This window comes from Passer montanus, unplaced genomic scaffold (assembly GCF_014805655.1).
Source record: "Passer montanus isolate IOZ18808 unplaced genomic scaffold, ASM1480565v1 scaffold49, whole genome shotgun sequence".
NCBI lineage: Eukaryota > Metazoa > Chordata > Aves > Passeriformes > Passeridae > Passer > Passer montanus.
Genome location: NW_024369818.1, coordinates 4,861,751 through 4,889,055, shown reverse-complemented (window position 1 = coordinate 4,889,055; position 27,305 = coordinate 4,861,751). Strand labels below are relative to the sequence as shown.

General features: G+C 44.9%; 2 protein-coding genes across 3 annotated transcripts in view; both read right to left on the bottom strand.

The window, feature by feature from the left end:
- Positions 1–495: 495 nt before the first annotated feature.
- On the bottom strand, positions 496–1,329 carry LOC120508697 (syntaxin-1B-like). Its single transcript, XM_039722560.1, has one exon. The coding sequence runs from the start codon at positions 1,327–1,329 to the stop codon at positions 496–498; it is 834 nt and encodes a 277-aa protein (XP_039578494.1).
- A 2,267-nt stretch (positions 1,330–3,596) lies between these two features.
- BRWD3 (bromodomain and WD repeat domain containing 3) overlaps positions 3,597–27,305 on the bottom strand; it is a 51,036-nt gene continuing 27,327 nt past the window's right edge. For both annotated transcript variants that reach the window (XM_039722481.1, XM_039722482.1), the window contains 23 exons: positions 26,973–27,143; positions 25,256–25,439; positions 24,293–24,386; positions 23,544–23,693; positions 22,007–22,083; positions 21,242–21,419; positions 20,253–20,369; positions 18,911–19,018; positions 17,738–17,862; positions 17,451–17,533; positions 16,841–16,952; positions 16,368–16,429; positions 16,127–16,282; positions 15,341–15,461; positions 14,708–14,833; positions 14,543–14,624; positions 13,939–13,995; positions 13,459–13,599; positions 13,088–13,240; positions 12,089–12,252; positions 11,518–11,615; positions 10,907–11,065; positions 3,597–9,729 (listed from right to left, as the gene is read on the bottom strand). In XM_039722481.1, coding sequence (XP_039578415.1) covers positions 8,936–9,729; positions 10,907–11,065; positions 11,518–11,615; positions 12,089–12,252; positions 13,088–13,240; positions 13,459–13,599; positions 13,939–13,995; positions 14,543–14,624; positions 14,708–14,833; positions 15,341–15,461; positions 16,127–16,282; positions 16,368–16,429; positions 16,841–16,952; positions 17,451–17,533; positions 17,738–17,862; positions 18,911–19,018; positions 20,253–20,369; positions 21,242–21,419; positions 22,007–22,083; positions 23,544–23,693; positions 24,293–24,386; positions 25,256–25,439; positions 26,973–27,143 — 3,512 coding nt within the window. In that variant the 3' untranslated portion in view covers positions 3,597–8,935. The remainder of the gene's footprint in view (positions 9,730–10,906; positions 11,066–11,517; positions 11,616–12,088; positions 12,253–13,087; positions 13,241–13,458; positions 13,600–13,938; positions 13,996–14,542; positions 14,625–14,707; positions 14,834–15,340; positions 15,462–16,126; positions 16,283–16,367; positions 16,430–16,840; positions 16,953–17,450; positions 17,534–17,737; positions 17,863–18,910; positions 19,019–20,252; positions 20,370–21,241; positions 21,420–22,006; positions 22,084–23,543; positions 23,694–24,292; positions 24,387–25,255; positions 25,440–26,972; positions 27,144–27,305) is intronic.

Sequence of the window (27,305 nt, the reverse complement as noted above, 5' to 3'; positions counted from 1 at the left end):
CATCAGGAGTGGTGTGCACGGTCCCTGTGCCCTCAGGAATGGTGTGCACGGTCCCTGTGCCCTCAGGAATGGTGTGCACGGTCCCTGTGCCCTCAGGAGTGGTGTGCACGGTCCCTGTGCCCTCAGGAGTGGTGTGCACGGTCCCTGTGCCCTCAGGAATGGTGTGCACGGTCCCCGTGCCATCAGGAGTGGTGTGCATGGTCCCTGTGCTCTCAGGAGGATGTGCACGGTCCCTGTGCCCTCAGGGAAGCTGTGTGTGCTCCCCATGCTGCCATGTGAGGTGTGCATGGACCCTGCATCCCTGAGCAAGTCGTGCATGGTCTCTGTGCCATCAAGGAAGCCGTGCACCCCCTTACACCACTTTACAGGGTACGCACGGTCCTCGCACCATCACACAAGGCGTGCACATCTCCTGCCCCGCTGTTCCAGGAGCACAGGACACGGTTTCTGTCCCGGCGCGGGTGAACCCCCGCTGCAGTGCCCCGCAGCCCGGGCTCAGCGCAGGCCGCGGCCGGGGCAGGGCAGGCAGGGGCAGCAGGAGCAGAGGCCCAGGGCCGCCCTCAGCAGGGCCGAGCGCCGCGACGGCCGCTGGTATTTGGCCGCTCTCTTCACGCCGCCGCCCGTCTGCGCCGCGTAGTCCAGGGTGCGCAGGACGTGCAGCTCCACGCTGTCGGCAGCGCCGTGCTGCTGGGCCAGCAGCCCCTCCAGCTGCACGAACAGCCCGCGCAGCTCCAGCATCTGCGCCTCCAGCTCCAGCAGCTGCCGCTGCCGCGCCTGGGCCAGGCCCAGGTGGTGCTTGGCCTTCAGCTCCTCCAGGTCGCGGCCGACGATGCGAGGCCCCTGGGGGCTCTCGGCCAGCACATCCACGTCCTGGGCGCCGAGGTTGATGCCCGCCAGCTCCGCCTGCCTCTGGATCTGCTCCTTCAGCCGGTGCCGGTAGCGGCTCTCGCGGGCGTAGTGGCGGGCGAGGACGGCGCCGTAGCGGCGCAGCAGCAGCCACAGCTGGGTCTGGCGGACGCGGGGCCCCGCTCGCCCCGAGCCCCCGGCCGGGGCCGCCGGCAGCGCTCCCAGCCGGGGCTGCAGGGTGTGGCGGGCGATGCTCTCATCCGAGGTGCAGCACAGCACCGACTGCTGCGTCCTGTCGATGCTCTCCGAGAGCTGCTCCAGCCGCTCCAGCGCCCGCCACAGCTCGGCCGCCTCCCGCAGCGCCCGGCCCACGGGGCTGGCGTCGTCCCCGACGAACGCGGGGTTGTCGAAGCGCGGGCAGTCGTCGTGCGGGTCCCCCTCGGCCGCCGCTCGCTGCTGCAGCTCCGCCAGCCGGTCCCTCATGCTCCGCGGGGCTCCGGCACCGTCGAGGGGGGACGTGTGGGGCTGGAGCTCCTGCGGGAGCGCTGCGAGCCTTGCCTGCTGCACCAGAGCAAATATTGATGGAGGAGGGCAGGTCCTGCGTCAGCCCCGGGCCGGCCACGGCCGGCGGAGGGAAGGGCTCGGCCCGGGCAGAGCGGGAGGAAGGCCCGGGCCGGGAGCGCCGCCAGCACCGCCCGCACCTGCGTCACGGGCCGGGCCCCGGCTCCTCACCTGATCCCGGGGCTCGGCACAAAGACGCTTTTATTCACCCAGAAACAAGGACACCCGAGGTCTTGTCAGACGGGGCACGGAGGTGCTGGCTCACCCGGCACCCCCGGCCTTCCAAACGGCTCCAAACTGCCGGCGGCCTCACGGTGTGCCCAAACCCAGCTCCTGGATGTACCAAACGGAGGGCGAACGACACAGAGTCACTGAGGGACTGGCACAGAGTCACTGAGGGACTGGCACAGAGTCACTGACTCTGCCAGGCTGGCAGGGACCCGCGGGGATCACGGAGCTCCTGGCCCTGCACAGCAGCATCCCCCAAAATCCCACCCCCGAGCTCGTGATCCCGAGCTCGGATCACGCCGTTCCCGTTGGACCGGACAGCTGGGATGGAGGCAAAGCTTGGCCTCTCCCTGCTCGGGAAGGCTCCGGGGCCACACGGTGCCCGCGATGTCACCGGCAGCGCCCTGCACACCTGAACCATCGTGGGGGTGAATTCAAAAAGGTGCTCCTGGGGTTCTCCAGGCTGGAAATGAGCGTTGGGATGACCCACTGCAAGGCAGTGTTGAGTCCACTCGCTGCTGAAATGCATAAAAATCACAGCTGAATGCTAAGACATCTATAAAAAATACCTTTAAAAAGGTACTTCTACAAACACATTTCCGAAGTGCATGGGAAAAACAGTTGTTCTCTACCACTCTGGTATTTTATATAATGTATTTTATAACGTGCATTATCCATTTATTATCCATGCATTTATAATGTGCATTATATGACCTTAACACGATGATATAAAGCATACAACAGCTGTGATATAATATCAATATAATATCAAATATAATATCGACAGAGGGACAGCCAAGGGATGTTTAGCAAAGGTCAAGCAGCTCTGAAGGGAGTGGAGTTCCTTCCCTCCAATGCCATCTGATGGATGTACATAAAGGCTGGCTCCAGCATCTCTGCAAAACAAGTTTAATTTTGTTCTTTGTAACCATCAAGAAAAAAAAAAAGAGAAACAAGAAAAAGCCTTTTTGTCCCTGGGGTTTGGAGGATGAGTGTTGTGTTAAAATGGAGATATTCATTCCCATTGGAGAGGAAATGCCACTGGAATCACTGCAATAAAGTGAAATGTCAAATAAGTCAGCAGATTAATGAGGGGAAAAGTCAGAATAGAATGACAGAATCCCAGAATTATTAATGCTGGAAAAGGCCTCCCAGACCACCAAATCCAACCTGTGCCCGTTGCCCACCTTGTCCCCAGCCCAGAGCACTGAGTGCCTCCTCCAGTCCTTCCTTGGACACCTCCACAGGTGAGGACTCCACCACCCACTCCCTGGGCAGCTCCTTCCAATGCCTGGACACCCTTTCCAGGAAGAAATTCCTGCTGAGTTTATTCCATGTATTTATTGTCAGCACCTGCCCCTGGCCGAGCACCAAGTCCCTCCGGCAGCTCTACACAAACCCAGCCCCAGCCACCCCCAAAATCCCTGTTTAAACAATGTTAGCACTGCTATTTAACAAGGGCAAGAGCAGAGGAGCAATTCCTTGTTTCCCATGAAATATCCCTTATTTAACAGGTACAACCTTCCCCTGGGGCCATCACCCCCTGGACCCACCCGTGTCCCACAGTGGCCGGGGGATCTCGCCCAGAGCCTCCTCCTCCTCCCCTTTCATGGCATTTTTAGCCATTTCACAGCACTTTTAGGCATTTTTCCGTTTTTTCCCCAAAGAAATCATTAGCTGCTCCTATCCTTTTTTCCCAGAAAAATGGGATTTTGGAGCCAGACTGGATGGTGATGGGGGTGAGGGTGTGCATCCCATCCTGCTCAAGACCTTCACAGTGTCTGAAAGCTTCTCTATCAATTTATATATAGTTTCTCTATCCAGTTTATAAAACTTCCAATTAAAACTATAAAATTAACCAGTTGCATCAAAAAGCATTTTTTTTTAAAATTAAAACCTCCATTTTACCTTTTTTTTACCTTTTAATGTGTCAACTACTCAGGAAGCAATGCAAAACCAAGTAAGAGTTTCTCTTTTTATTTTTTTTTATTAAGACAATCCCACAGCTGGAAAATGAAACATCCTAGATTACATCAGTGACTTCAAAAAAACTCTAGAAAAAAATCTTTACAAATTTACATTTGTACAATACAAAAAACTAACAGCTCATTGCATATAAATATTACATTTGGTCTGCCAACACGTGGCATCAAAATCCCTGAAGTATTCATTAAAGGGACCTGAGATAGCGGATGTGAAGATATGGGCATAAATATCACCTGAAAAAAAATAATATAGAAAGTAGACATAATTCTAATAGTTTTGTGCATTTTTGGAGTATTTTAAATCCAGAACACGACCTGGAGAGCCTAAATCATGTGAATTTTGCTCTGACATCAAGTGGTATTTCTACATGAAATCTGCTCTAATGACTCATGGAGGAATGAAGAGCCTGAATTATTATTTCTACAGAAAAATTATCCTCAGACATTGAGTTCTGAACACACCCGAGCAGCCACCACTCTCTGAGGAAGAATTTTAGGAAGAGAAACGGCGGATTTGTATTTTACCTGCAAATATTCCGGCAGGATTTCACCCCCCACCCCCCAAACAGCTCCTCACAGACCCCAAACCCAGGAAGATCTGCAGTGCTTGCCAGTGAAAACCCCCAAAGCAAGGAACTGCTCCCAATTTCCCACTGGTGGAATTATTTCCCAACTATTTACACATTTGCCAGCTCCCCGGTGTGGCTGCAGTTACTACCAGGAGTAGTAACTCCAAGTGCTTGGTTTGCCTTGGAAGTCTCACGGACTCGGATCAGGTACCCACATCCACACACAAAAATGTATTTCAGCACCATTTTTAGAACACTAGAGTTAAGGCTGTGACAGCAATTCCCACTGGAAATCTCAATTTTTCAGGGATTCATAGCACAGTTGTGTGAGTTCGCTGTGGGCCGAACACGACGTAGTAAAAATATACAAGCTTCCAACAGGTGTTTGCATTTCTAAGACTAAAAAAAGACGAGTTTTTAGACTAAATTTTGCAGGCTGTTACTTACTGTACATAAAGGAGTTTTTTTACCATGTGTAAACCTTGGATATATTGAAGAGTTGAAAAGTCTCTGTCGCTCATGCGCAGGGATTTGCTATAATACACATTGTAAGAACACAACAACAGCTCCCTAGCTATTAAATATTGAGTTAGCCTTGGAGGGTTAACTGCTCCTTCAGGAAATCATCAGTATTTTATAAAACTCTGCAGGATGTTTTTTAAATAAAAAGATAAAATTAAGACATGTAAACACACAAAGACGTTTTTAACCCATGAAATCCATGACAAGACACTCCAGATATCAGGACACCTCAAACCTACAGCTGTTCACTTTTCCCTGGTGTTCACCACTCAAAGATGGAATGAATCAAGTTTTTATCAAAAATTACTGATTTAAAATTATTTTCTCACGTTAATATTCTGTGATCTGGAGCACAGAGACATTCCTGATAGAACCAAATGCTTTGCAAGAGTCATCTTGTTTTTGGGAGTCAAGACAGCCTCCAAATATTTTAGTTTTTAAAATTCATTTAAAACTCTCTGCCACACCCCTGGTGCCAGTTCCTTTCCACACTCTCTGAACTACTCAGTCCTTCTGCTTCCCCACAGGAGGAGCAGCTGAGATGGACATTGAGGAAAACATTCCAGGAAAATGAAACTATGCAAACAGGATGCAGAATTTGAAGCAACCAAAAATCCTCCAAGAATTATTTCTCCCCAATTATTTTTAGTTTTTGTGTCTGCAGGGTGGGGGTGGTTGGGATTAGGGGGTGGCCTCTGCCTGGCTGAGGGAGAAAGGAGGGATGGAAAGAGGGAGGAGGGATAAAACTGCCCAAATCCATCCAAATTCAAGCACCAACAGAAAGGTTTGGATTAAACCTAACAGCCTGGCAGCTGAAATAAAATTCATCATGATACCCAAAGTTTCCAAGAGAATAAATAAATAGCCTATCAAAGGAACCTACAGGACAGAGGTGGGGCATGGCAAAGAGGAAAATAAATAGTGATAGAGAAAATAAAAAGCAGGTGAAGTCTGGGCTGAATAATGGAATTATTAGGATTGGAAAAGGCTCCAAGATCATCAAGTCCAACCTTCAACCACATCCCATCATGGCCACTGAACCACCAAGGGCCACATGTGCTCAGTTCTTGGATGGTGACTCTGGCACCTCCCTGGGCAGCCTCTTCCAATTAAAAAAATTTCCCTAATATCCAAAACAACAGCACGTCACTACTGCCAGACAAGCTTTGCCATCCCTGCCCCAGGCTGGAGAGAAAGGGGAGCACTGCAGGGACAGTGGATTGGGGCTGGGAGAAGCTGAGAGCAATGACACCCAGGATGTCAGCCCTGTCTCTGCAGGATGGAGTGTGGGGGCCTGGAGCCTTTCCCAGGGTGTCCCCAAGGTGCCCCAGCAGCTCAGGATTGGGATCTGCCAGTGGGACATCTCAAGGGAACAGAGGCACCAATGCTCAAACACCTGCAGGAACCGAGGAGCCCTGGCCTGCCTGCTCACCCTCAGGAGCCCCATCCACAATCAGACCTTAAACCCCATTCCTCAGGCAGAGTCTGGAGATTTTTGTTGAGAGTTCAAGCAAAGACAACACATTCCTGGCTGTGCAGCTGCCTGGAGCTCAGCTTTTTGTTGGTTTAAATCACTTTAAATCCTGCTTCTGCTGCACCTGTGTGCTCATCTTCAGTCTACCACACCCATAAGTGGCTCCTGATAAGATTTGGAATTATTCCACAGAACTATGAGAAATCAACTGCCCAACTCAGAGAAAGAATCCAGACACAAATCCAAGCAAAAAGAACAGCTCTAAACCCAAGTTGTCATGCTTATAAAAGGTTCTCATGCACAAAACAAAAAAGAAACTTTTTTTTTTCAATTTTTACACTAAATTCTGCTGTCCCAGCACCCCCTGCTCTAGCTCTTAGTCATGGGACACAGTAATACTTACGCCACAGCAAGTGATGCTTCACTGGTATCTTCACAGTACAGAGAAAAGATACAGTTAAGAACATATTTAATCTTACTCTAATTGCTGCTAAAATACACCAACTTATAAAATGATTTCTCTGGAATCCCTGTGGTTTCTCTCTCCCCGACCCCTACACAAAATAAATAAGGAATAAGTGGATTTTCGGCCAGTCAGAAATAGAGGGAAAAAGCATTTCTTTTGCATTTCAAGCTTTTCAGGCTTTAGGATAGAACCCATAGTGTTTACATTAGCTCACAGGACTGATCTAAGGGATATGATTCCAACTATGGACTGATGCATACATGCTATTCCTGGTTACCATATGTAAAAAGACCAATCAGTCAAACAAATAATACATTTCTTATAAATACAAATGCGTGTATATATACAGATATATGAGAGAGATGATAGGACAGGTGTTTATACTTTAAAGCCCAACACAGAACTAGGAGAGCCTCTGCACTTGGTTTTTTCCCCACCCCCCATCAAAAACCAAATCAAGTCTAGCAATGGATTACAGCTGATTCCAAACATTTCTTACAAAATTAAAAGTGTGGGTTTTGTACTGTACCATAAACTCATATTAATGAGCAATTTAGGATATACTCTCCTCCATCACAAAACTAAACCTCTGCTTCTTTTATTTTCAAGTCATTTTTGCATCTAACTAGGATTTTTTTTTTTTGGAAAGCGAGATAAAATAGCTAGTGCTTAATATAGAAAGTCAAAAATTAAATTCCTTCTGCATCTGAGAATATACAAGGGTCACTCTTTGCTGCCTGAGGTTTTCCAGAATTATTGACCAAGCTGTGCACAGAAGAACTTCAGGATATTGGATGAAAGCTTAAAAAAAACCTAAAAACCTTGAAAAACTCCACTGGAACCTTGTAATCTGTTCTGACTTGTTCTCTCTGCAACCTGGCTCTGAACTGTCAGACAAGGGGAGGAAATTGGAATCCCACATCCATTCCAGGAGAGCCCAGGAAGGAAGGAAGAGGCTGCTCACCTCCAGCTCAGCCCACGCCACCGCCGAGGTCACCGAGGAGCCAGAGCAGGGATCTCCTCACCAACTGCACTACCACTGCCAGAGGATTTCAAGTCAGCATTTCCCAGGACAACAAGAGCACAGTGCAACAGGAATTCTCTTCTGGAAGCTTGAGACACAAGAGTCAGTCTGGGCGGGTGACAGCTCCCTCGGCACCTCTGAGGGGCCAGCGTGCCCACACCACATTTCCATGGAGCACGGGGCAGTGGGGCCAACAGCCCCTCTGCACAAGCAAACCCCACCTGCCCCAAACATCTCTGAGAACCACTGCAATTGTTTTCATGGTGGCAACACAAGGAAGATACAGCTCCTCACAACTTCCACCCCTCTACACTCCTTCTCGCCTCTTCTTCACCACGCTCTGAATAACAGCATCTATTTTCTTTTCAGTTTCCAGTAGTTGTAAATAAGAGGTAGCTGAGCTACTATTAAAAATCATGCTTTGAAGAGGAGGAACCTTTCAAATGTTGAAGTCACCCCTTTAGCTGCACAATCTCGATTAATACTATAAAAATATGAGAGGACAAAAAGAAAATAGATGCAAGTAACTTTTGCATTTGGCACCTTTTGTCTAGATATTCATACTTCTCAAGTATTCTCTTTTTAATAAAGTTAATGCACACATAGGACACACCACATCAAAGGTTTGCTACATATTTACAAGGCACCAACCCTTTGTCACTGTTTTTACAAGGATAAAGAACCAATAGAAAGCACATCAGGACCCCCAAAACTGTAGTATGAACATACTTCAGTTCAGCACAATTCCATCAATGTTTGGCCTGGGAAGATTAAAATAATCCAGATCCTTCTTACAATATAGAAACTGTAAACATTTTATAGCTGCCTTTAGGATTGGTGTATTGTGCAAAAGTTATAATTATTACTGTGTCTAAGGATTTATGGCAGAAACCACATAAAAACTCTGTAAGAAGGTGCTATTTCTATAATACAAAAACAAAACGAGGGAGAGAAGTCATAAGCGTGACTCGAAAATGTCATGTTCTTACTGAGAAGCTGGAAGCCTCTGTAATGTGATGAACTCGTAGTGTGTGGGGAAGAATTTCTGTAATTTAAGGCCTAATGACTAAGGCTTGTTTTGACCAATGAAGTGTGGAGATCTGAAGCTTTAAAACAAACACAAACTGACAGGATGGAAAAGCACCACTGTGAAACGTGAGTGGAGTCCCCGCACAACTTGCTTGGTAGAATTTCTGGTAAAATCCCTGCAGTAGAAGGCCATTGAAGTTCTTTTAAAATTGTTCCAAAGTTTTCCATCTGTCAATAATTCCATCCCATGAGATGGCTGACCCTGGCTTTTTCTGTCATTTTCCGCACCCTGCCTGACCTGGAAGTACCAAGGTTCAAAGGATCCTCGGTGTGCACAAAATTGTCATTGTCGGAGTCGTCGTTGTACAGGACAGTTCTCCTGCCCTCGTTCCTGGTTTTGATCCGAGGGGGTCGGCTGAATCTCCCTCCAAACACGTTCTCCCCAAACTGTCCCCCAAAGAGGTTTTCAAACTCGTCGTCGGCGAGCCGGGCGCGTTTTGCTCTGGTGGCTCCTCGCGAGGCCCCTCGGCCTCCTCGGCCTCTCCTTCCTCCCCGGCCGCCTCCTCTTCCTCTGCCGCAGCCTCTTCCACCTCTGCCCCCTCTTCCCCCTCTGCTCCACCTGCCCCACCTGCCCCATCTGCCCCTCCTCCCTGTCCCTCGGCCCTGCCAGTTCCGTTTGCCCCCGGTGAGTTTCCGTTTGATTTTCCGTTTGGGCTTTTTGGATTGCACAACTTTGCTGTAGTCGTGGTCGCCGTCGATGTAATCCTGGTCTGTTCTGGAGGTTGACTCCGAGTCGGAATCAGAGCCACTTCTGCTTTCAGAGCTGGAGCTGGATCCCGATTCCCCACTTTCTGATGAAGACAAACCAGACTTTTCCTTTAATTCTCTCTTCTTTTCCTCCTCCTCCTCCTCCTCTGCCTCCTCCAGGTGCTCATCCTCCTCTGAGGCGCTCAGCAGCTTCCTCTTGACTCCTGCCCGGGGTTCTCTGCCATCCCCATTGGTGAGTGGCCCATCAGGAGAGTGATCTAAGCAAACACAAAACAACCTCATCAGCATCACACCACGGCCAAACAGGACACAAAAAGTGGGATTTGCTGCAGTTGCCTTTGGGATTCTCTTCAGCTGTCTCTGAGGTGTGCTCAGGGATAATCCACTGGGAATTACTCACCCTTTACATGCTGTGGACACAAGCAGGTGCTCTAAGAGGAAAATCTACCAAAGCACTGTTTTTATCTGGAAAAAATGACTGCAAGCTCTCCTGAGCAAGAGTTCAGGAAGATCCAGGCAAAAAAAGGAGCCTGGAGAGACCAGGTTGGACACAAACATCTAAAACTCAGTCAGGTGAATCCTACCTGGGGTGCCAAGGCAGTAAAACTCTAAAATCCATTTCAAAACTATATGTACACAAAAATAAAATTCTGCAAGCAGCATTTATTCCCTATCAAATAAATGTTCTCAAAAGGCTTAGTCCAGGGAATATTAATGGAAAGCATAACTCAAGAAAGTCAATGACACTTGGCTTGGACAGTCATGGATTGCTGACACCTTAAATGAAAATTCAATAAAGTATCTTGCTGGCTTGGGACCCAAAATCCTCCATGTCTTCAGGGTTATGAATCTGACAATGAAGATTAAATATCTTCTTTAAGACAGGACAGGAAAAGCTCACCTGCAGCATCCAGCACTGCTACAGCACAGGAGTGTGGACTTGGGAAAGGTTCCAGGGTTCAGGAAATTTCCTTGGTGGAAACTCTGAGTAACTCATCCCCCACATTACCACACCTGAACTGTTTCCCTTCTAATCACAAGTACTTTGTTTTGCATGTGAGAAAATATTTAAATATTTTTGTAATTTTTTAAATCTTTGGCTTCAGCTTGATTAATAAAAGGCAAATGTTTTGGGGTGGGGATTCTCTTGGTTTGTTTGCTTTCTGTAATTCCTGAAGGAACTGTAGGAGTTTAAGAGCAATCAAGTTTTCCATCTGGAAAGATTTTAAAGGACTTCACTGAAGTGCACATGGAATCCTCTGCATTCCACACCTCAGACAAGACACCAGAGTAAAGGAGCAAAGTAAATTCAATTTTTGGTATGGTTTAGGAATATATACAATGCTACACTGAGTCAATAAACATCAGACAGCAGCAAGATCTTTCATCTCTAGTGAAACCAGTCAGTCAAAGCACAGAATTATTATTTCTCACCTTGTTTCACTGGTGTAGCTTTGCTCCTGACTGGTCTGCTTTTCCCTGGGTCTATGGCATTTCCACTCCGGCTCTGTGCATTTGAGCCTGATGAAGATGGTTGACCCTCCAGCTCTTCACCAGTGGCTGAACCCAGAGGTTCTTCTGCTGTATCTGAAACTTCAGACAGAACAGACAAGGGGACAGGGTGATTTTTATGCTCTGTTTACAGGGCTGTGTCTGGGCAGGTTCTGTCAACAGCCCAAGTCAGGGTAATCTCACCAAGCTGCTCTGCAGCCATGGAAATACAGATTCCTCCTGAGAGTAATCCAAGCAGGATTAATTTAATTAATTTAATTAATTATCCTTCACTGCTGTAGGAGAGAGGCCCATACACAGGAAGTCTGGGCTTCTGTCACTGGAATAATTCTTATCATGACCAGACCCACGTTCCCAATTCCCTGATCCTTCCCCAGAACTTCCCAACAACAAAACTCAGCTAAAACAACCTACAGAGAACACATTTCAGGACCTTGCTCCTTCAACAGGGAGGTTTTGCACATGTCTCATGAGGTCAAGACTCAACCTGCACAGACAAGCTGCTGTAAGAGAAAGGCTGGGTTTCTCCTCACCATGAGATGAGACTGAAGAGTTAGTCCTGGTCAGGGGCAGTGAGGTATTTTGGTTGGGTTTAGGTTGAATCTTCACTTGCTTCTGTTTCCCTTTTGGGCTGCAAACATAGAATACCCCAAAGAGAGAAATCTGTTATCACCAAAGACTGAAATACAAAACTGATTTCTCCTGCAAAGTGATCTCTTCTTCCCAGGTAGGATATCACTAAAAATACTTACACCACAATGCTGTTTGCTAAAGGTATAGGAGTTTGCAGGGACAAGGTTTTATCCCCCCTACCAACACTTTACTTAGATAACGCATCAAGGTAGGGAAGTGTTACACAACACTTTTTTCAACAGCTAGAAGGTAAAGAGACAGCTGATGTTTCATTTCCTCCAGAGGGAACACTTGTAACCACATCATCTTTCACTTACCAGAATTAGAAACTACAAACTGAGCACGATTTTATCTCCCAAAAGAGCACGTTCATCAGGAAATGAGCAGCACTGCTGCTGGCTATTCCCCAAAGCACATCTACCCTGTGCTCTGGGATGGCACTGCCAGCCAGGCTCCCCATCCCTGCTTCACCTGGATGCTCTGCTGGTTGAGGGGGAGCTGCTGCTGCTCCTCAGCCGCTTGCGGTACCGAGGCCTTTTCCTCTTCTGACATTGCATTGCTGACTTGTACTCAGAGATGATGTTTTTCATGTGATTCTCAAATAAGGCAGAGAGTCGAAGGGTCATGCTGTAAATCTGCAGTGAGGGAAAATGGTCAGGTGTATTAGAGTTGAATAACTTGAAGATCAACCAAAAGATCATCACAGAGATGTCCAGACTTTGTAGCACAAAGCAAAAATTCAGTGATGTTCCACTATGAGGCTCTTTGCAGATTACTTCCTTCCATGGGCCATGCATATTCTTGCAAAATAAAGTATTGTGGGTTTTTTTTTTAATTACAGTACAAAGTATTTCCAGAGCTGAAGGAAAATGGATTTCTGGATTACTGTCCCCTTTGTCAATCCCCATGAGGCATGGAAGCAGGCCTTAAGATAACTTGAATACCAAGGGAAAAACAATTGGATTTCACGTCTCCTCACTTTTGTTTTTGCAGTACATCCCTGGTGAACTGTCCTTACACCACCCTCACAGAGCTACAGAGAAGCAAGCCAACATGTCCTCAGTCCTAATTTCTGTAAACCAGATGTCAAAACCTTTAAAACACTTTCCTGTCCTCTTTCTAGACCTTGCTTTTGTGTAGCCTCATCCACAATATGTGTAGTTATCAAGCTGATAGCCTTGTTTACAGGGATAAATTATTGAAAAAATAAAAGCAACTGGTGATCAGTTTTCTTATACAAATATTGCAAGGAACAGCTGCAACAGTGACCATCATCCCAGATGAAAATGGATGTTAGAAGTCATCTGGGAGAGCAGAACAAAGCAAGTTTATAACCACAGAATTGGTGTATCCTGGTTATTTTTATTACACCAAGCAGTGCTTTTTCTCTTCAGACCTTATTTCATGTGTTTTATTCATGTAGGGCCAAGGTCTTTGTCCAAAAACCAAGCATTAAAATTGATTACTTACACGAGACTTTTTATTAGGAGTGTAAGCTTTAGAGTTGCAGAATATTAAACGAATATCTTTGTAGAATTCCAAGGGACTGGTGTAGTTTCCTGCTTCCAAGGTTTCTTTCACAGTGCTGAAGTCCATGGGAGTGTCTACAATGTCTCGATAATCCTGTGAGAACACACAAGAGAAAAATCAAAGCTCTCAAATCCTACAGCAGTAACATCACCTCAGCATTCATCCAGTGGCTCAAGTCATTAGTTTACTTTCAGGGCTGTTGCAGACAATTCCCTGAAAACATCACCTCATAAAGGGAGAGGACAGAGCCATGCCCAGCATGGATGTTCTGCCAAAGGAGGAACAATTCTGGGTGTGGAGGCTGCACTTACAGGGTAAGAGAAGAGATCAACAGGCTGCCTGAAAGGCTCCGAGTCCTCTCGTTCATAGATCAGGTTTAAGAGCTGCTGGCACTGCTCCTTCCAAGCATCAGCACTGGCTTTCATGGGCTGCCTCTTCACCCTTCGCCTCACCTGCAGGAAAACAGGTATTGCAGATGGTATCACAATATTCACATTGTTCCCCTGAAGTTCCTACTGATCTCCTAGCATTCTGCAATTAAAGCATTACCCAACTATAAACAGAAATCCAGGAAGATTAAAGCAGAGCTGATGGCCCAGCAATATGCAAATTAGACAAATTAAACAAATTTGCCTTTTCTGGTCATATATAACACTCACACCCATGAGAAGCTGCAATATTTCAGCTCCAGCCTTGCTATATTTATCAGTTGCATCAAAATTTGACTGCTGGAGATATTTTCTTCAAAATCAAATTTAAAAACAAATGACCAGAGCAGGAATTTTACTCACTCGTCTTTTCCCAGAGGAAGTGCCTGGAGCATCTGAATCCACATCCACTTCTGCCACCTAAAGGCAAAGGGAATGATCACACACAGGCAGGTCTGGGTAACCCTCAGCCATGGAAAAAGGGTTAAAAACCAGTCAACAACAACCACAGGGCACTTGGCAACAGGAACTACAGCACATTTCAAACTGCACTGAAGGGGAGAAGGTGTCAGGAGAGGGAAGCAGCTCAAGGCAGAGATATCCACCCTGGATTCTACTGACATTTCACTCCAGGGATCAACTGATGGGAAATGACACAGAATTACATAAGGAAATCAGCTCTGCTGCCTCGCTGACAATGGAGAGCTGTTGTCCTTCTGACTGACTAACAGCTCCACTTCCCAGCTCCCCTCATTACTCATCCTTCCAACAAAACATCATGTACTGAGAGAAGATTAAAGACAGACAGTTCCAAGAAGCATTTTTACTTCAGGGAGCTTATTGTCTCAGGTGAGCCTGAACAGCCTCATCTCCAAAACTCAGTGCAATTACCTATAAAATAAAGACTCAACAAAAATCAGAATTTCTTTCATGTGCTGAATTGTAAAAAGGAAGGAGATGATCTTACCTCCTCTTCCTCATCAGTACTGCTCAGGTCTTCTGCTTTCACCTTGTTGTAGATTTCTAATATATCAGTACAGCTCTGATCTCTGCAGGACAATGACAAAAACCAAGGGACACAATGAAGGATCCCAGGAATTGGAGCTGTGGGGTCTGGGATCTCCAAACTCACCCAATGAAGCGGAGCAGGACATCTGTCACAATTTTGGCTGCTTTGACTATGGGGCTGTCTGGCTCGTTGAAAGTCCTGGCATTGTGTTCAATGTATCTCACCTCCCACATCAGGGCAGAGATTCTCCTGAAAAATACACAAAATTTAAGGAATGGGATGGAGAACAAGGTGTATGTTATTTTTCTTCCACGTTCAGTAGGATTCTTTAGTAAAAAATGGAATTGGGAATTCAGATCAAGCAGAAACAGGTTGTCCTCCGAGGGTAAAATAAGAGCAGGACATTATTTATTCCCAAATTAACTGGGAAAACCAAGATTTCCAGTTTCCAGCATCATTCAGTCTCCTTCTGGCAACTGCAACACAAGCAAAGCCCCTGCTCAAAGGCAGCAGGGATGGAAACAAAGCAAACATGCTCTGCCTTCAACACAGAGCCAGGCTCAGGGTGTTCAACCAACACTCCAGATCCAGCTACAGCAGCTTTTGCCTGAACAACATGGCCAGCAGAATTTATTATTCAGGAAGACTCACTTTGGCCAAGGCCAATCTGATCTGCAGTTGCTGAAGGGACTTCAAACAGCATTCAGCTCCACACAATAATAAATGCAATAAATGTCAGTACAAACACAAACTCACCTATAAAACCTGTTTTCAAGCCTCCTCCTGATGGTGGTGAGGTCAGTTGGATAAGCAACAACAGTGCAATACATGGGATAGGCACTAAGGTCCACTGGAACAGCAAAGGGATTAGAAATGTCTGCAAGACAAAAGACCACAATCAATTAGATGCTTCCAAGGGATGTTACACCAGGATTCCTTTTAACGGTTTTTGGGATTTCTTTCGAAGAATTCAGCAAAAGCAGCACAGATCTACAGCTGAGAATGTCATTATCCTCCTCTTGTACCATCTATTCCTGCTCTTGAAAAAGCACTTTTTGTTTAAGTATCACATCTAAGATTTGTGTGCCAGCAGCCAATCTGACTGAAAGGAACGAGGCACTTGCACTTACAACAGGAATACTACAACATGCAACACTGAGTAGGAACACAGACATGTCCTGGGTGGAAAGAGGGGCAGAATTTAAAGCACAGCGTGCTATTAAATGGTTACAAACCAGTTACAAGGAATTTGGAGGTGAGGGCATTTAGTGAGGATTTGCTGGTTGGTTTTGAGGGGTTTAATTATATGTTTTGCTCTTTCACCTTTAGATATGACCCACTGGAAAGCTCCATTGAAAGAAACCAGGTCAAGCCCCAGAAAAAAAAAGGAATTTAGCTTGGAAACTGAAATATGCAATTTAAAAGGCTCTTTTCAGTAACTTAGTTGAGTACATTTCAGCCCCAGCACTCCATCCCATCTGCTCTTCAGTCCTGTGCCACCTCCCTGATATTGTTTTCTCTCTCTTTTCTCTCCAAACATACCGAGGGAAAGAAGCTGCTCAATCCCTCGGATCACTCGTTCACATTCTTCATCTCTGGAATGGGCCCCCCACTCTCCTTCCTGGGGCTTGTAGAGAAGAGCTGTCAGCTCCTCTGGGGTCACAGGAACTCCAGCCCCGACCTCCTCCGGATAAGCAGCTGGAGAGGAACAATTCCAGAGGGTAAATGCAGGGCCCCAGAGCTGTTTGCTGTGTGCAGGGACAGGAATCCAGCACACACTTACTTCCTTCTGGGATCGGTTCCATGTCCCACGGACTCATCCTCTCTCTTTCATTGTTGTCCCAGCTATTAAAAAATTCATTCAAATGCACAAGTTAGAGCTGAATATAAAGACACACCTTTTCTTTACCAGATTTGACCCAAAAGGTCACTCCAGTTAGGAATAAAACATTCCAATTCCCTTTTTTCCTTGTGCATCTCCAGCAGTCACTGCACTGCTGTTTATACCAGAATTGTTGCTTTAGAAAAAAATTCAAAAATTAAATAAGTAAATATTCAATATATTCTAAAGTAATATTCTAAAATAAATAAATAGTAAGTAACAAATAAGAAGTATAATATGTGAAATTAAATAAGAAAATAAAATGTCTGGATATGTATTCAAATGGAAAAAGGGATTTCAATTCTTGAGGTTCTTGATCCTGTTTTGAAAGTTCTCTCATTTGTGCAGGAGTCCCAGGACATGGAAATACTCACTGGACACTGTAGCACTGGAAGGAACTATCAGGATATTCTGCCTGGAAAGGCTGCTGACTCTCCACAGTCCCAAACCACCAGGCATCATCAATGATACTGCGAAATCGATCCCCTGGGAGGGCACACGTTGCATTCAGAAAAAGAACAACATCAAGAATTGCTAAATATTTCCTTTTAGAGAATCAACTCCCTATTTGTGAATGCCCTACTTCCATCCTTGCATTTTGTACCACAGGAGTTGAGCCCTTGCCCTCAAGGCAGGACGTGCCCATCTCTGGGAATTAGCTATTTGTGAATGCCCTACTTCCATCCTTGCATTTTGTACCACAGGAGTTGAGCCCTTGCCCATCTCTGGGAATTACCCACAGCTGCCTCTCACCTCAGATCCCAACAGATCAGGAGATTTTCCTTGGAACAGTTTCTCCCATTTATCTTTTTTTTTCTTTTTTTTTTTTTCTACAGGAAATGCAGCAAACATCAAATAAAAGTTTCCAATAATCTTGACAATATCATGTGTGTATAGTCCTTTACATCAGGTAATAAAGACACCTCCCATTAAACAGCTACAGAAATGGTGCAAAACACGTGGAATTAGGAAAAAAACCCTTACCTATTTGCCAGTTCCTTTCTTTGGCTTCATTATAAAACTGATGCAGCACAAGAAAATCAATAACATCTGGCATATCATGGTACCTTCAGGAAATAAGACCAAAAGAAGTTATTATTACCCAGAAATATAGTTCTAGATGAACTACACAGTCCTCAAATTCCATGCATTTGGGATAACCATTACTGCCATCATCATGCCTTGCACAGGAAATAAGAAAGGAGGAGGGGGGAGCTTCTACACTGCAAGGAAAGCTCTTGAAGAACGTCATCAGCATTCCAGTGACTTACTTTATGGAAAAGGATTCTCCTGTCATTTTGCCTGTGATTGGATCCAGGAATGCAAGCTTCAAGCAGCAGAGTGTGGGAGGCCCAACTTCATATTTAATTCCTACAGTCTTCACAAATTCTTGTTCCTAGTTAGCAAGAAGCATGGAACAGCATTAGTTTACCTTGCCAACAACACAAATATCCATTTTAAAGTGAAACATTAATAAAACCTGAGTATGTTTCCACTCTACAGCACAGGTAATTTCACCCATTAATTTTTCTTTTCCAAATACTAAAATCAATCACTGTCACCTCAAAAAGAAAAATGAAGAAGCTCATTTCCTTGGCAGGTTTGTGAACAGGATTCCTACAAATTATTTAGGAAGGTTCTAAGGAACAGACCCAGTTTTAAACACACCAGAGATTCTCCCTGACCTACCCCAGGACCCCTCACTTTTGCACAGGGGGGAAAAAAGGAAATTCTTCCTCTGCAAATGGAAATTCCACAATAGCCTTTATGTTCATGTCCTGTCAAAGCCCATCCTAAGTGAACAGCTATTTCCTTTTCCTCACAAACTGATGATGCCTTGGAAAATTACAGCTGGAATCACTAAATATCTGGGACTGGTAACTGGGTATTTTCCCAGTAAAGCAATTACTTTCATTAACAGAACCACTGGCATGGTTAGGTGAATATGAGCACATATATGGGCTCTTCTCTTGATATGAAATCTGAGGACAGCAGGAAAAAAAAAGGCAACACTGTGGATTAAGGCTTGGCAACTCATCCAAAGCAAGACCCAGTGTTCAAGAGAACTCCTGCACACATTTAGGTGTTTACACTATAATTTCTTACCACAGCATTAAAACAAGAAACAGAACCCAAATGCTCAGGTCACTGTAGAGTGGTGAGAGAACCACAAACAGCTCTGCAGTGCTGGGTTCTGAATGAATTCAGTGTTCAGGAAAAAATAATTTGTATGGAAAGAGACCCCTGAGAATCAAGTCCAAAACCAGGAAGTGAACAGATGTAAAGACTTTGTGTTAATAAAAACTGACTTTAATATTTACAATTAAAACTTCGATATTAACATTTTAAAGCAATCCTTTCTTTACATTTTTCATGCTGGTTTTTCATGTCAGTTTAACATTACAGAGACTTTCACAGCTCTTTGAAGTATTTCTTGAACTTACCCTGAGTTCCATTTTGTTCCATGGTTGTTTTTGCATGTTAATACTGTAAATTTTGGCTTTCCTCACTGCCCTCACATAAGCTTCATGGCCTTGTCTAAAGTAGATGATCTTAAAAGAGAAAAAAAAAAAAAAAGAGAAAATTAAGAGAGAAAAAAAGATCAAATGAGAAAAGTAGAGAAAATTATTTTAATGATTGTGCTCTTCCTGTTCATAATACCAGGTCTTATCCCTTTGGGAACACATTGTACACTGATTTATTTCATCATAAAACACTCTTCCAGTTAAAAGTATTTATATCAGCCCCCAAACTGGCACCTGCTCTGTGCTTTACAACTGAGATCACTAAGAAATGTGCAGGTGAAGATGCACAACTGATTTTTCCTGCCAATCCCAAGTTACCTGTGCAGAAAAAGGGACACAGGACGTGACTGTAAACAACAAAGTGCCTGGGAATTAACGAAGTTAACAAAACTCAGCCTGCCCTGAGCACAATTCCCTGCAAATACTGCTGGGTAGAAGAGTCCAAAGCAAGCAGAGCTGTTGATTCCCTGGGAATGTGGGAACTGCTGAGGGTGTCTGAGGTTGGAAATGGGGCTGTGTATTCTATTCCATCTGTTAGAGGTGGGGCAGTCAGCTTCTGTAACTGGGCAGTTTTCTTCATCTCTCCCACAGCCACTCCTCCCTCCAGGAGATCCCTTCTGTTCATGGGCCATTAATTATTAATTATCTGCTGTTCATGGCCAAGGAGTGTCCCTGCATGGCTGATCCAATTCCATCATCCCATGGGGAGATGCTCCGCCCAGGGGAGGAGCCAAGCATTCCTACCTGGATACAATCTGAGCCTGGAACAGCACAGCAGCCTGTGCCCCCTGCATTCCCAGAGGAGCAACTTTCTCCTGCCCTGCATTCCCAGAGGAGCAGCTTTCTCCTGCCCTGCATTCCCAGAGGAATAGCAGGCCCATCTCCAGCAGCCCTGGAGCTTCAGAGGAAAACTCCCCCCTTGTGCAGGATCCCTGCTCCAGCAGAAGCACAGCTGGCACTGCAGGAGGGCTGAGCCCCCATGGGATGGGGCTGTGCCACCACCCTAACATACAAGGGGTCAGGGCATGTTCTAACTCTCTCAGTGTTGTTTTGTATTTCTGCATTGTTTATTTTGTTGGTTTTTTTTTTCTTCCCTAGTAAAGAACTGTTTTTCCTGCTCCCAAATCCTTGCCTGAGAGACACTTAATTTTAAAAATTCTAACAACTCAGGAGGGACAGGGTTTACATTTTCCTTTTCAGGGGAGGCTCCTGCCTTCCTCAGCAGACACCTGGCTCCTCAAGGCAAGCCAGAGGGCAGTACCTCATCCCCCATCTGGGGCACGAAGGGCGAGCGGCGGGGAATGGTGTCCAGGATCCACTGCGGGGCCAGCCACTCCTCACTGGGCTCCCCTTCCAGGGACAGCAGCCCACTGGCCTTCTGGACACACACAGAGGGAGATTACACAGGTAAGTTACATACAGAAGTTAAATACTTGTATTAATTTAGAATGCAAGCAACACGATATTCAGAGTACAGTTAATTACTGTGGAAAATTCATCGTGCCGCAGTTACTGCAGGTAAGATACAAGGAAAATTGTGGAGTGCTGTCCTTCCCAAAATCTCCACTAAATAGCAGAGAATAAGACAGGTTTGCTATAAATAATACTGAAAATCAAAACCTTCATAAATCATTAAAATGCCTTAAAACAGTCATAAATCATTAAAATGCCCATGGCAGGGGGGTGGGATAAGATGATCTTTAAGACCTCTCCAACTCAAGCCAGTCTGGTTCTATAATAACAAACCTTCATAAATCATTAAAATGCCTTAAAACAGTCATAAATCATTAAAATGCTCATGGCAGGGGGGTGGGATAAGATAATCTTTAAGACCTCTCCAACTCAAGCCAGCCTGGTTCTATAATAAAGAAATAAATTGTATTTTTGTAAATATTCTAAATGTCTTTTTAAAAAATACCAGGAAAAAGAAATCTGACTATGTCAATACTATACATATCCATTATAGTTTTACAACAAAACCACCCTGTTGTAAACCTGACTGTGGTGCAGAGCATAAATCCGGGAGAAAAAAATGGCATTTGAACTTAAGAACCACCTGTGGGAAGCATGGAAGCCCAATAAAACAAACAATGAATTTGCTTGGTACCACTGGTAGCACAATTACTGTGTTCTCTGTAGTTTTTTTTTTACTCTATGCCCATTTATAAAATATTTTCTTTGAAAACAACCACTAAAACCTAAATTTATATTCATAAAGTACAAAAGACACTTAGAATTACAATTGCTGACCTTCTTCCTTGGCTGTTTCAGTTTCCTTCTCTTTGGCTCCAGCCCTTTTGTTCCCTTCATATTTTCATCTTCAGAACTACTACAGATTTTCCGAGCTGCCTGCCTGGTTTGTCTCTTTGGAGGCTGCAGATTAATCCCAGCATCTGCTGTCCAGTCTGAATATTCACTTGATGAATCACTGTAGATAATTAAAAAGTTGTGAGAAAGAGAACAGAAAACTTCAGTTTCCCCACAGCGGATTGAAAACTCCAAACATTCAACCTGCTCTCCTGGTTCTGCTCAGGATTAGCACAGAATTCTGTTATCATGTGAATTTAAAGAAAAACAAATGATTTGTGATTTCAGTAAATTCTTTTATGAATTTGAAACTCAGTAAAACCACATCTATAGTTGATATCAATTCTCATAATCTCACTGATCCACAGACTGACTTTGTAAGAACTGGCAGCAAAAAATGCACAGAACATTTAAAGAACTAGAGCCCTTCCCTAAAAATCCAGCTCTGACTTCTTCAATACCAAATAATACAAGTACAGGATTTATATGGCAAACTGGCTTTGATTTTTTTGAAGTAGCTCTTAATTAAAGGCAGTATTTTCTTACAAAAGGTTTTTTAGAACAAAAAAAAATCACAATATGAAATGTTTCATGATGAACTGGTTAAAAATCAATCTTCAAAATGAAGTCTGAGTATCTCAGTATCAACTGTCCTACTTAAATCCCATAATAAACCAGTGTTCCCAACGCAGAGCCCAGTGGAGGTACCTGGAACTGCTTTCACTCTGCCAGGCTGCCACAGGATCATCCATGGATGCATCACTTGTGCCAACAGTCTCATCCTCCTGTAGTGAAAACAAGAGGATTCACTTGGGGCCAAGGGTAAAATGTATCATTTTTGTTTGCAAGCAAGTTGTGTCATCTGAGGAAAGCTTTCCACTGAAGGGCTGGTTTAGCTTTAAAGAAATAAATCCACAATTTCTTCCTACACCTTAATTAATACTATAATACATCCTTATATAGCTCCTTTAAAACAAATGTGAATTTTAATTATATCAGAACTACAGAATGAGTTCTTATTTAAGTGTTTGATTAATAAATTTTAGTGTCCAGAGATCAGCTTTTTGAGCTGTTCTCTATTTTCAATGCATTTACAAAGCAGCAATGTTCACTCTCTTCCTTAAGGAGAACAAGTTATATTTATCTGGTGTATTTTAAGTTCTTCCTTTGCCAAAATCAATGATTAATACCAATACTCAATCTCTTTCAACAGCAGTCTACAGATGTAGATGAAATCAAAGCACTGCAAAATGAAATCAAAGTCCTGACCCAGAATCCATGTGCTGCATGAAATCCCAAAATAGCAAGTGGTTTAACACAACCCAGTTAAATTTACTTGAAAATGTTTCAGGTTTCCAAAAATACAGGAGCTGTTTTAAGCTACTTTTCAACACTGTCCTGGCATTTAGGTAAACGATCCTTCACTCTCCAAGACCAACATGCCACAGGAACACCACAAATCCCAGGGACTCAATGACCTGAGTGTTTCTTCCCATGTGGAGAATCACAGAATATCCTGAGCTGGAAGGGACCCACAAGGATCAGAGCTCAGCTCCTTGCCCTGCCCAACAATCCCGCCCTGTGCATCCCTGGCAGGGCTGTCCAAACCCTCCTGGAGCTCTGGGAGCCTCGGGGCTGAGCCCAGCACCCTCTGGGGGAAGAACCTTTCCTTCACCTCCAGCCTGACCCTGCCCCAGCACAGCTCCAGCTGCTCTCCCTGGGTCCTGTCACTGTCACAACCTCTCTGGATTCTCAAGACTGCTCAAAAAATCATCAAGAGAGGCTTTGTGATAACATCAGCAGCAATTTGAGAACTCTTGGATGAATTCTCTCAGCCCCGATTGATTTGTAGGAATCCAGCTGGAGCAGCAGATCCCACACAAGTTCAGGGCTGACTGGGAGTTGATCACTCTCACTCATGGCCCTCCAGATCAGAGCACTGGGACCCCCTTGCTCTGTCATCCATGTTGAAGGTGAAGACAAAGGATGTGTCAAATCCCTCTGCCCTGTCCCTGTCTGTGAGGTGACCATCCCCATCCTGGAACATGCCAATGTTATTTTCACACCACCTTTTGCCACAAATACATTTGACAAACCTCTTTTTACTGCCTCCCACCCCAGTCCTGGCAGCTCCAGCTCAAACTGAGCGTCAGCTGCACAAACCTCCTCCCTCCAACAGACACATGAAACCTTAACATGGATTTGGGAAGGGGGAAGCTGCTGGAGGCTGCTGGGAGGCTCAGACCTCAGAGGAGCTGTCGGACTCGTGGTGGGCACAGGGGTTCTGGCTGGCTCCCTGCTGGCTGTGCTCGATGGTGGAGCGTGTCTGGTACGCGTGCTGCCGCTTCCGCTGGTTCCTGCGCAGCGCGCGGCCGCCGCCCGCCTGCAGCTCGCTCTGCCAGGGGACAGGAGCACAAACAGGGACACAAACTCAGGGGTTACACGCCAAAAAGGTGCCTGGTTACAGTGGCTGAGCATTGCACCCCGGTTACAGCTGAGCAGTAAGAAATTGTTGTAGAATTGGACAGTATCTCTGACACACTGTGGATGCTTTAGATGTGGATTCTTGGTTCAACAGAAATTCTACTTTATAAAGTAGCAGTCTTTGGAAAGGAAATTATTGAAAATACCATTCTTTTCTATAAAATTCCTGCAGTCTCTGCATAAGATAAATCTAGCCCTTGTAAAAGTTTGGCACCTCTACTTTCCACAAGTCAAACTGAAAACCCACCGTGGCTCTGCGATTTTCCTTTCCCAGCATCTTCCCACCACTGAAACCTCAAGGATGGAGATTTACCACTGTTTGGATGTTACAGACAGCCAAATCACAGTTACAGAAGAAAGAAGACAGTGAGCCAGAGAAACAATTAGGACTATTGATCTTCTAAATAATTCAATAAAATTGGTTTGGGGTTTTTTGTTGGTCTTATTTTTGTTGCTCAGTGCTCAGAACTGCTTCCCACCCAGGTTGTCTCTTCCAGGGCACTAACTCACCCGTTGTAAGGTGTGGGACGGCTTTCTCTTCTTGTCAGCAGTGTATAAACTGATTTCTATTTCACCTTTGGCAGCTCGACATTCTTCCTGGACCCTAATTATACATAAGAAACACACATTATATTCATTAAATCATCATGAAACTCAACAGCCTCCTTAATATACCCAATAAAATATTTGAGCTGCTTTAAGAAATCTGCACATAAAATCCCCTAGCAGCATCCATCCACTCGCTCCTGGAATCACAAGTTAAATAAATAAATTTGTTAGCTAAGCAGCCATAATTATTTTCAAATGTATTAAAATTATTTTCAAGTCTTTTTTAAATAAAGCTTGAGGGAAATGTGGTATTTGGAGTACTGAAGAAAGACTGAATTGTGAAAAGAAGGAATCCAGCTTCTCAACTCCATTCTGATCCCAATATCCCAAACAACCCAACCAACCAAGCCCCAAAGCTGAAAGCTCATTCCAGAGTGTGGTTGATCCAACAGGGGCTCCCGGGATGAGTGAAGAGATCTGAATCTGGACTCCATGTTTCAGAAGGCTGATTTATTCTACTCTGATACATATTATATTAAAATGACATACTAAAACTATACTAGAAAGAATAGAGAGAAAAGGATTTGTTAGAAGGCTAGAGAGAAAAGATCTATCAGAAGGCTAGAAAGGACAGGAGAGGAATGAATAACAAAAGCTCATGACTCTCAGAGAGCCCAAGCCAGCTGTGATTGGCCATTAATTAGAAACAACCAACATGCACCAATCACAGATGCACCTTGCATTCCACAGCAGCAGACAGTCAATTGTTTACTTTTTTTTTCTGAGGCTTCTCAGCTGGAATAGGAGAAAAATCCTAGCAAAGAGGATCGCGTATTTTATGAAAAATATCATGGCTACACCAGGAGTATGGAAAAATCACTCCACATTACACAACTGAACCTCTCATCCCAGCGAGCCTCTTACTTGCTGATGCCCGGGGGGAGCTCGTTGACCACCACCCTCCTGCTCCAGGCCATGAGGTCCCTCTCGGTGGCCATCTGGCTGCGGGGCGCGTTGAGGTGCATCTGCCGCACGCCCTCGATCTGCCCGCTGCGCCGCAGCCCCACGTTGGGCGGGGAGGCCACCTCCAGGCCCGGGCTGCGGAGAGCTGGGGGAGAGAGAAAGAGTTCTGCACTTCCAGGGATCACCAATGATATCATGGAGTCACAGGATGGTTGGGTGGGGAGGGATCTGAGAGATCAGAGTGCCAGCCTCTGCCGTGACACCTTCCACTAGCGCAGTCCAACTCCAAACCCTGCTCCAAACCCTGTCCAGCCTGGCCTTGGACACTTCCAGGGATCCAGGGGCAGCCACAGCTTCTCTGGGCCTCCCCACCCTCACAGGCAACAATTCCTTCCCCTGTGTCCCATCCACAATTTATACCTTAAGGACGGCACAAAGATTAATGAACAAAGGTTGAGAATAATGGAATCGCTGCCATCATTGTCCTTACTTTTCCTTCACAATTCCCACAGGCTGAAATACTTTTTATCAAGTGATAATATTGCCTTTATGATTGTGCAAAGCTATGTGAAAATATCTGGCTGTTTAAATACTTTAAACATACTCCAATTACTCAAATGGGCAGCTCATGTGGGCAAAGTCACTGATGAATGCAAGCTCTAGAAGGGAACTCCTTTGATTTCCACACTACCCGTATCTGGAAACTCCTTTACACAACTACAGGGACACACAAACAAAACTGGGAACTGGGGCTGTACAACACACCAACATACCCTAAGCAGCAGAAAAGCCTTTGTGTGAGCTGAAGCTGCCTTTTAGGCAACCTTTTTTAATATCAACTTAGATCAAAGCAAAAATGCATTTTCATATTTTTCCCTGATATTTTTCTTACTCCTTCTTGGATTGAAACACAAGCAATTCCACATCCAAATCCTAATGAGCTTTGCCAGGAAATCTACTTCAAACACATGTAATCAGTCACTTAAGCTAGAAGTGATTTATTAGCAGCTGTGAGTTCTCCCAAGGCTCAGGCTGACTTGCAGCAGTCCTGGGCATCTGCTCCCTCCCATCAGCTGCACTCACTCAGCTGCTCACTCTGATTGAGTGTGGTTTCAATTTTTAATCACTTTGTGTATTAAAAATAAAATCACAGTAGCAGAACACTTACCAGGAGAATAATCTCAAGCTTTCTAAGGAAACACTAAGACAGAGCAACATGTTTATTTTATTAGCACTGATGCTCAGCCTTGTGCTGCAGCAGGAAACCATTAGTCTGTCACAACACTGTATTCCACTGACAGCCCCTAATTATATGCTTTCATTTTGGCATTTTGCAGTTATGAAGTTTCATCCCTGCACTGATATCAAGACAATACAGTGAACTTCATGCTCATTTTTCAGGAAACTGGTTTATAGCAGGAATAATTCCAGTCTAATAACTCCAATCAATCAGATACAGCCCAGTTAGACCACTGAGTGCCCTCAGCTTCCCCTTACATTTACAATTCCCCTGTTGGAATCCACAGAACACCCCAGTGCTCCACAGGGGTTAACAAGGTGTACAAAAAGAGGAGAGAAAAGCTTCTTCAAAGACAATGTGTCAGAACTGACATTAACAGTTTGATCAGTCCTTCCTGTGATAAGGAAGGAACTGGTGCAGATAAGGCTGGACACTGACCTCCATTAACAGAGTGGGATCTGTTGAGTGGAGGGTTTGGAGGAGTTTCTCCTTCATTAATCAGTCTCAGATCTTGTTCCCTCTGGAGCTCTCTGATCATTCCATCAAGGATACTCTCATCTTGGTCATTGGTTTGCTGCCCGATGACTTGTTCAACCACCTCACCATCACCTTGACAAGAACAAAGCCACAAATGCTGACAAAATGATGGATTTCTGTATTAGCAAACAGCATAGAAATAATCCCATTTAAAACTCTGCACCACTTTTTGTCTGCTCTGCAAAACATCTGATCACCAGCTGGCTTTCTGCTCTCATGTAATAAATGGAGGCA

Bases quoted from the DNA above. Each gene is read 5' to 3' on its own strand.
- LOC120508697 (XM_039722560.1), bottom strand. From the start codon at position 1,329: ATGAGGGACCGGCTGGCGGAGCTGCAGCAGCGAGCGGCGGCCGAGGGG.